This window comes from Apium graveolens, chromosome 7 (genome assembly GCF_009905375.1).
Source record: "Apium graveolens cultivar Ventura chromosome 7, ASM990537v1, whole genome shotgun sequence".
Lineage (NCBI taxonomy): Eukaryota > Viridiplantae > Streptophyta > Magnoliopsida > Apiales > Apiaceae > Apium > Apium graveolens.
In genome coordinates, this window is record NC_133653.1 from 259,374,996 (window position 1) to 259,384,571 (window position 9,576).

General features: G+C 39.9%; 2 protein-coding genes across 2 annotated transcripts; one reads left to right on the forward strand and one right to left on the reverse strand.

Annotated features, from left to right (window-relative positions):
• Window positions 1-3,706: 3,706 nt before the first annotated feature.
• LOC141674761 (secreted RxLR effector protein 161-like) lies at window positions 3,707-4,456 on the forward strand. The gene has a single exon (XM_074481460.1). It carries the CDS (start codon window positions 3,707-3,709, stop codon window positions 4,454-4,456), a length of 750 nt encoding a protein of 249 aa, XP_074337561.1.
• A 4,631-nt stretch (window positions 4,457-9,087) lies between these two features.
• On the reverse strand, window positions 9,088-9,528 carry LOC141674762 (uncharacterized). Its single transcript, XM_074481461.1, has one exon. The coding sequence runs from the start codon at window positions 9,526-9,528 to the stop codon at window positions 9,088-9,090; it is 441 nt and encodes a 146-aa protein (XP_074337562.1).
• Window positions 9,529-9,576: the final 48 nt, after the last annotated feature.

The window sequence follows — 9,576 nt, forward strand, 5'->3', positions numbered from 1 at the left end:
CTCAAAATATAAGGTTTAGCTTGTTCTTTCAAGCTTGATTGTTAGATAATTTTTTTTAATCTAAACATTATTTAGAAATAATTAGAGTTGTTATGTAGCTATAATATAGTTGATTTGATTTAGTCAGGATAGTTATTAGAGGTGGTAGAGAAAAATAAGGAAGTGCATTCAAGATAGGAGTTTGTTCCTATTTTGTAGCAGTAGTTGATAGGATTTCTATAATTATGCTTTGTAACTGTTATTGAAGAACTTAACGTGAGAAAACATTGTTCCAAGCAACAAAAACAGTGTGTGTGTTGACATTAGTGCTACATCTGGTATCAGAGCTTCAGCGATCAGCTAGAAGACGTGCTCAACAATTCGCCATGGAAATAAAAAAACCTAAGGAGACTTCGTTTGGTGTGAGTTATCCAATGCTTACAAAGACTAATTATGCTGCGTGGTCTCTCAAAATGAGAGTATTCATGCAAGCATACAGGGAGTGAGAGGCGATCGAACCAAAGGGAGAGAAGGCTGTGATCGATGATAAAATGGACAAGAAGGCTTTGGCTGTCATGTACCAAGGCATTCTAGAGGAGATTTTACTCGCTTTGGTTGAGAAGAAAACGTCGAATGATGCTTGGAACGCCATCAAAATAATGAGCTTGGGAGCTGACATAGTAAAGGCAGCAAAGTCTCAAACACTGAAGGGTGAATTCGAAGCCCTGAGCATGAAGGAAAGTGAGTCGCTAGATGATTTCTATTTGAAATTACACTGTCTGGTAACAAACATAAGGGCACTAGGTGAGACGATGGAAGAAAGTTATGTGGTTAAGAAGCTTCTAAGAGCTGTTCCTTCGCGATTTCTCCATATTGCATAAGCGATCGAGCTATTTGGAAAATTAGAAGAGATGTCAGTAGAAGAGGTGGTGGGCTCGTTAAAAGCCCATGAGGAACGTGTTCGAGGCCAAACAGACACAGGGGCAGGCCAAGGACAACTTCTGTTGACTGAAGAGGAATGGAAGCAAAGAGAAAACCAAGAGGATAAATTACTGTTGACTCCTGAAGAATGGATGAAACGAAACAACAAAGGAGGGAACGAGTACAAGGGCAATGAACCAGCTCGTGGGATACGTGACAGGAGCAAAGTACGTTACTTCAATTGCCAGGGACTTGGGCATTTCGCTGCAGAGTGCAGGAAACCTCGTCGTGACAGAGAGATGGGTAAGGAGGTAAACCTGTCACAAATACAAGGAGATGAGCCGGCCTTGTTGGTGGCCGAAATCGAGAATGAGGATAAAGTTAGCATATTGGTAAAGGAAGGAAATGTGTTCCCAAAGCTATGAGCAAAGGGCGAGTCACAAAGACGATCACAAGTGTGGTACCTCGACAATGGGCCAGCAACCACATGACTGGCGAAGAAGGGAAATTCAAAACTTTGGACAAAAGCGTGACAGGACAGGTTAAATTTGGTGATGGGTTTGTGGTGTACATAAGAGGGAAGGGAGATATCTTATTCAAGTGTAAGAATGGGGAAGACAGAGTGTTCACAGACGTCTTCTTCATACCCGACCTTTGCAACAACATAATAAGCTTGGGACAATTGTCCGAGGGTGGAAATAAAATTGTGATGGACGGAGAGTACATGTGGGTCTATGCACAAAGTGGGAGAACATTAATGAAGGTGAAAAAGTATGAGAATCGCTTATATAAAATTAGCCTTGAAGACAATGGCCCTATGTGTTTGATGGTAAAAACAGAGCAGGAGACATGGTTGTGGCATAATCGCCTTGGCCACGTGAACATTCAGGCCCTTGAATTAATGTCAAGGGAGAAGATGGCTAGAGGGATTCCAAAGCTCGTTCAACCAACTAGGAGATGTGAGGGATGTCTGATGTCAAAGCAACCCAGGAGCCCATTCCCATCTAGTACAACGTTTAAAGTCGAAAAGAAGCTAGAGCTGGTGTATGCACACCTGTGCGGACCCATCACGCCCACTACACCAGGAGGTAACCGTTATTTTCTATTATTTGTAGATGACTTTAGTAGAAGGATGTTGGTGTATTTGTTGAAGGAGAAGAGTAGTGCATTTGATGCGTTTAAGAAATTCAAGTCGTTGGTTGAAAATAGAAGTGAGTTGAAAATCAAAATGTTAAGAACGGATCGAGGAGGAGAGTTTTGCTCAAAAGAGTTTAACTCGTTTTATGAGGACTCAGGGATTGAACGCCAATATACCGCCCCATACACCCCGCAACAAAACGAGGTGGTTGAAAGGAGGAATAGAACAGTAGCAGCCATGGTCAGAAGTTTCATCAAGGAATCATAACTACCGCCGTGGATGTGGGGTGAGGCTGTAAGGCACTCAATTTATGTACTAAACAGACTTCCAACTCGAGTGCTGGAGGGAAAAATGCCATATGAGACATGGAGTGGAAGGATGCCAGATTTAAGTCATTTAAGTGTGTTTGGTTGCTGCGTGTACATGAAAATACCAACTGTGAACGTCAAGAAATTAGACGATCGAAGTCGAAGGATGATTTACCTTGGAAGAGAGCCAGGGACTAAGGGAAATAGGCTTTATGACCCCATGATAGGATCAATGCATAAAAGCAGGGATGTAGTATTCTTTGAGGACGAGTTTTAGTCATGGGAAAAAGCTGAAACCACTGAAATTTTAATTTCAGGACAAGTATTGGAGGTTGAAGAAACACCAGTGGTTGAACATCGCGACACAACAGAACAGGAGGAGAGGACACCTGTTCAAATACCTCGTGACACAACAGAGGGTGAGTTCACAAAAAACACAGATATATCGAGTGCTGAGAGCAGCGAACCACGACGATACAGGCCATTACATGAAATATACAACGAAACTGAGATGATAGAAATGATTGACGAGGTCATGTTACTAAAGGTAGAAGAGCCCACACATTACAGTGAAGCAGTGAGTGAGCAGGAGTGGGTGGAGGCCATGAAAACCGAAGTTGAAATGATTGAAAAGAATAATACCTGGGAGCTTACCGATTTACCAGCTGGGCATAAACCTGTGGGGCTAAAATGGGTCTATAAACTAAAGAAAGACACAGAAGGAAATGTAGTAAAGCATAAAGCCAGACTTGTGGCCAAGGGATATGTGCAGAGAAAAGGAATAGATTATAACGAAGTGTTCGCTCCTGTAGCAAGGTTGGACACCATAAGGCTGTTACTAGCTCTGGCAGCAAAAGAAGGATGGCAGGTGCACCACCTTGACGTAAAGTATGCATTTTTAAATGGATAATTACTTGATGAAGTGTACGTTACTCAGCCGGAAGGGTTTGTTAAAAAAGGACAGGAATATAAAGTGTATCGACTGTTGAAGGCGTTGTACGGGCTACGACAGGCCCCAAGGGCATGAAATGCAAGGCTGGACAAGTGCTTAACAAAATTGGGGTTTGTAAAGTGCCAACACGAACAGGCTGTGTACACGAGGTATAAAAAGGAGAGTTTACTAATAGTAGGCGTGTATGTGGACGATCTGATAATAACAGGTGCTAACTTAACAGAGGTTGATGAGTTCAAGAGGGAAATGAATCAACAGTTTGAAATGAGTGACTTGGGTTTATTATCGTATTACTTGGGAATTGAAGTCAGTCAGAGTTGCTCAGGTATTACGTTGAAGCGGGCTGCATATGCAAAATGAATCCTTCAGAAAATTGGGATGGTGAGTTATAATTTGACAAGATGTCCCATGGATCAGAAACTTCAGTTGGACAAGGATGAAGGCAGAGAACTGGTGAATGCTACTGAATATCGATGCATTGTTGGGTGTTTAAGGTATTTAACCCATTCTCTTCCTGATATAACTTATGTTGTGGGTGTCGTTAGCAGATTTATGGAGCAGCCAACAGTCAAACATAAACAAGCGGTGAAGCAAATACTGAGGTATATAAAAGGAACGATAAGCTATGGCCTGAGATATACATGTAATAGCTACAGAAATGCACTATCTGGTTATATAGACACTGACATGGCTGGGGATGTGGTTGACAGGAGAAGCACGGGAGGAATGTGCTTCTATCTAAATGGGAATTTGATATCATGGACATCACAAAAACAAATGGTGATTGCATTATCATCGTGTGAAGCTGAATACATGGCGGCTACGCTGGTAGCATGTCAGAGCATTTGGTTACGAGGTCTGTTAAGGAAGGTATTGAGACAACAGGTTGGGTCAGTCATATTATACATTGATAATAAGTCTGCAATAGAGCTGATGAAAAATCCTGTTCTGCATGGGAGGAGTAAGCATATAGACGTGAGGTTTCATTTTATCTGGGAGTGCATCGAGCATGGGGAGCTAGTTGTTCAGTACGTTGGCACACAGAAGCAAAAGGCAGACATTCTAACGAAGGCACTCGGACGTGTCAAGTTCGAGATCATGCAAGAGCAGATTGGACTCTGTGACATTGCAGCAGAAGAAAGTAAGGTGAAGACGTAGTCATGTGAATGTTTAGATTAGGGGGGAATGTGTTAGATAATTGTTTTTAATCTAAACATTATTTAGAAATAATTATAGCTGTTATGTAGCTATAATATAGTTGATTTGATTTAGTCAGGATAGTTATTAGAGGTGGTAGAGAAAAATAAGGAAGTGCATTCAAGATAAGAGTTTGTTCCTATTTTGTAGCAGTAGTTGATATAATTTCTATAATTATGCTTTTTAACTGTTATTGAAGAACTTAACGTGAGAAAACATTCTTCCAAGCAACAAAAACAAAGTGTGTGTGTGTGTTGACATTAGTGCTACATCTGGTATCAGAGCTTCAGCGATCAGCTAGAAGATGTGCTCAGCAATTCGCCATGAAAACCAACAAACCTAAGGAGACTTCGTTTGGTGTGAGTTATCCAATTCTTACAAAGACTAACTATGCTGCGTGGTCTCTCAAAATGAGAGTATTTATGCAAGCATACGGGGTGTGAGAGGCGATCGAACCAAAGGGAGAGAAGGCTGTGATCGATGATAAAATGGACAAGAAGGCTTTGGCTGTCATATACCAAGGCATTCCAAAGGAGATTTTACTCGCTTTGGCTGAGAAGAAAAAGTCGAAAGATGCTTGGAACACCATCAAAATAATGAGCTTGGGAGCTGACAAGGTAAAGGCATCAAAGTCTCAGACACTAAAGGGTGAATTCAAAGCCCCGAGCATGAAGGAAAATGAGTCGCTAGATGATTTCTATTTGAAATTACACGGTCTGGTAAGAAACATAAGGGCACTAGGTGAGACGATGGAAGAAAGTTATGTGGTTAAGAAGCTTCTAAGAGATGTCAGCGATCGAGCAATTTGGAAAATTAGAAGAGATGTCAGTAGAAGAGGTGGTGGGCTCGTTAAAGGCCCATGAGGAACGTGTTCGAGGCCAAACAGACATAGGGGCAGGCCAAGGACAACTTCTGTTTACTGAAGAGGAATGGAAGCAAAGAGAAAACCAAGAGGGTAAAGTACTGTTGACTCCTGAAGAATGGAAGAAATGAAACAACAAAGGAGGGAACGAGTACAAGGGCAAGGAACCAGCTCGTGGGATATGTGACAGGAGCAAAGTACGTTACTTCAATTTCCAGGGACTTGGGCATTTCGCTGCAGAGTGCAGGAAACCCCGTCGTGACAAAGAGATGGGTAAGGAGGTAAACCTGTCACAAATTCAAGGAGATGAGCCGGCCTTGTTGGTGGCTGAAATCGAGAATAAGGAGACAGTCAGCATGTTGGTAAATGAAGGAAACGTGTTCCCAAAGCTGCGAGCAAAGGGCGAGTCACAATTCTTCTTTACAAATTACTATAAAACTTAGCTCATTTTTTTCCGAGCTATGTAATTTTTCTTTCGTGTACTTTCGGAAGTTATAGCTGAAACGCTGCCTGCAGTATCCAAAATTGGTTTTGAAACTGGTATCCTGAAAGAGTTTCTCAACTTTGATATGCCTAGCGAACACCAGACATTGTCGGGTGAAATCATTGTTCATTCCTATAATGCAACGGTGGAGGCTGTCTATCAAAATTTACATGTAGTTCACGATGGTCAGATTTGCGTTGTTTTTACTCCAGATCTTAAGGTTAGGCTTACAAATCTGATGGCAATATAATTTGTGGCAAGAATTTGCTGCATTCAGGCTAATACTTTTACAATTTAATATGCTAGATATCGTCATGGGACTTTTGTATTCGTAATATTGAGCAATTTATATCTGGAAATACCTTGCTACCTCAGGTGATACACTGACCGTACTTAATCACATCATGCCTCAAAGTATATTGTTTTATGAGTGCACCATATATATAAAATAAAAAAAGGAAACTCAATTTTATCCTTTCCAGGTTGACAGGCTTCAGTTTTTATCCTGCGAATACAAGCGTACTGCTAACAATGATTCATCCTACTTGCAATCTAGTTCATCAAAAAGATATTCTGATGCATAAGTATTCTTCATATTTCCTACAGTAATCATTGTATAAATTAACTCAATCTATTTTATGGTGGCCATTCAACCATCTTGGTCTTCTGTGTTAGTTATCAATAATTTTTATATATACATATATAACTGGATGTGAATTAGGGTACATAATCCAAATAAAGCAGAAATTTGGTTTGTGCACCGAGCTTTTTTATTCTATTACAATTGAATTGCTTTCTTTTATCTGTTTATATAATTTCATGTGAGATAGTGTTACTTTCCAAGTCAAGGTAATGTATGAATCACTAGTAACATTCACCATCCAAAAACTCCTAATCACTTTTAATATGATCTTCCCGGCTGGTTCTTATAAGTTGTGTCTTAACGTTTATGAATCATAGTACAAGGATGAACATACATATCCAGAACTCCAGATTAATATTCCTAGCTGGCTTATATTTAATGTGTCCTAACATTTATGAACTGCAGTATAGGAATGAATATTTTTTTCTTTACGATATGAACTTTTTCAAATCTTGTATTTCAATCTCTGTAATTACAGCCAACAGGATTATGTATATTACTCGGACTCTTCATCTTACCTTCAAGTACCCGTGTTGGACACTCAACAATTTGACATGTACACTCGGATTTGGACATTTATTTTTGAAAATTTCTGTTATTTCAGTTTTTCGGTTTTAACCGAAATAAATCGGTTTGGTTCCATTTTTCAAATTATTAATTCGGTTTTAACTGAATTAACCGAATAGTATAAATATATATTTTTGAAATATATTTTATATATAATATATTATAGATAATTGGATACAGACTATACAGTCAGTACACATTAATTAAAAATATTAGATATACTTATACACACTCGTGAGTTGTAATTCACTAACAGCCAGGGATGAGGGATCCTAAATTCCTAACCTAAATACCTAAATTTCTTGTCTATCAGATTCATTTTCACATCCCTATTTTTATATTATGCAAAGAAGATCGAACCATTTTGGTTGTATATTATTTTTGGTTAGCATAATCTATATCTTTACCCTGGTCTGTATCACTGCATTACCCGGCTGTTATGAATGGCACTAAGGAAGCCTCGGCCCTGTATCATTTGAGCTTGAAAATTTGGTTTCTTATGTGTGTTTTAAGCATTTTGGCAGACTGCTCCCGTGACTCGTAATCAGCAATAGGTTGAGCATCTTGGCAGATCGATTTTTCCCCATTAGCATTCCTCTTCAGCTTGTATATCCATTTCAGGCCTATTACCTTGCGATAAGCCGTTAATTCTGTCAGTGTCCATGTCTTATTCTGCTCAATAGACTCCATTTCGCTCAGCATTGCTATAACTCATTAGCTCATCAATTCCCATCAATAGAAGCTCATCATCGAGCTTAATTTCCTATGTCTCATTTTAAATATCAGCAAGAGATTTGTAACGTCGCGGTTTACTGCTACTGTCCGAGCTTGTAGACTCTGAATGGTCTATGTTTACTGACATCTGTGGTGTCATGGGCATGCTCCCTTTTGTCGATGGAGTCACTGCTTCATTTTCAGACTCCATACTCGTTTGTTGTGATTGAAAGCTTTCTTCTCCCCCTTTGAATAACAGTTTCTTCACTATTCTGACATCAGGGCCAACTACAACAAACGTGGTCTGTTGATCACGATTTTCCTCTCTATGCTGATCCCATGGCCATGTTTTCCTTTCCTCGAACGCCACATCCCTGTTTACAAATATCTTATTGCTTTGAGGATCAAGCAAGCGATATGCCTTTGTTCCTGGTTCATTGCCTTTGTTCGTGGTTCATTTCCAAGATGTATCACTGGTTTGTTCCTGTCATCCAACTTCTTAGTGTGTACCCCTGGGATTTTCATATAAGCCATAAATCCAAAGGACACGTACATGGCCTATGTTTGGTTTATCTCCTTTCCATGCCTCATATAGAGTCCTTCCAGTTAGAGATCGCGTGGGTAACCTGTCGAGAATATACATGGAGTGTCTCACAGCTTCTCCCCATAACGTCAAAGGTAGATTCATTTATTTCATCATACTTCTAGCCATTGCAACCACTGTCCTATTTCTTCGTTCCATCACCCCATTCTGTTGTGGAGAGTAGGGAGCTTGTAGTGTCTTTCTATTCCGCTTTCCTCACATAATGTTGTAAAATCTTGAGAACAAAATTTTACTACACGATCAGTTCTGAGAGTCTTTACTCGCTTGTCTGTTCCATTTTCAACATGTGCTTTGAACTTCTTAAATGCATTAAGGGCTTCATCCTTACTTTTTAGAGTATATGACCACATTATTCGACTGAAATCGTCCACCAAAAGAAGAAAATACCTGTTGCCACCAGTTGTTGCGGGAGATATCGGACCACAAAGATCACCATGAACCAATTCAGCACTTGTTTCGCACAGAAATTTGCTTGAGATGGGAACGATTTTCTGACCTGTTTGGACATCGAACAATCTGTGCACATAGTCCTTTGGATTCTCAAACTTCGGCAACCCATGCACCATTTGTGTAGAATGCATAAGTGTCAAAGCTTGAAAATTCATGTGGCCAGTGAATGCCATAACCAAGGTAATTCATCTGTCTTAGAGATTAACAATGCAGGCTTACTGGTTTCTATAGTTATTTTATAAAATCTATTTAGGGGATCTTTTCACCTTCATAAGTCGTTTTCTTGATTTTCAAACACCCACAAGTACTCACCATTTAAGACGACTTTGTTTCCAACTTCAGACAATTCTCCAAGACTAATTATGTTATTGCAAAGCAAATGGATATAATTTACCTCTTCGACGGTGTGTTCTTCCCCATTTTTGCATGCAAAGACCACATGGCTTTTCCCCTTTATTTCAACTGGTGAGCCATTTCCAAACCTCACTTGCCCAGTTACTCCCTCGTCAAGTTCTCTAAACTTTGATCGTAATCCTGTCACTTGATTACTCGCACTATTATCCAAATACCACAGGTTTGAATCAGCACGTTCACCATCGTGCACAAGTTTTGGTACAACCTTTTCTTCATTTAGCAACACCATTTCTTCCCCTTGTTTACTGTGTTTGGCCAATAAGAGTGCTAGCTCGTCATCCTTGATTTGTGCCATGTTTATTTCTTACTTTTGTTCCTTTTCTCTCCCTTCCGGTTTTTCGAC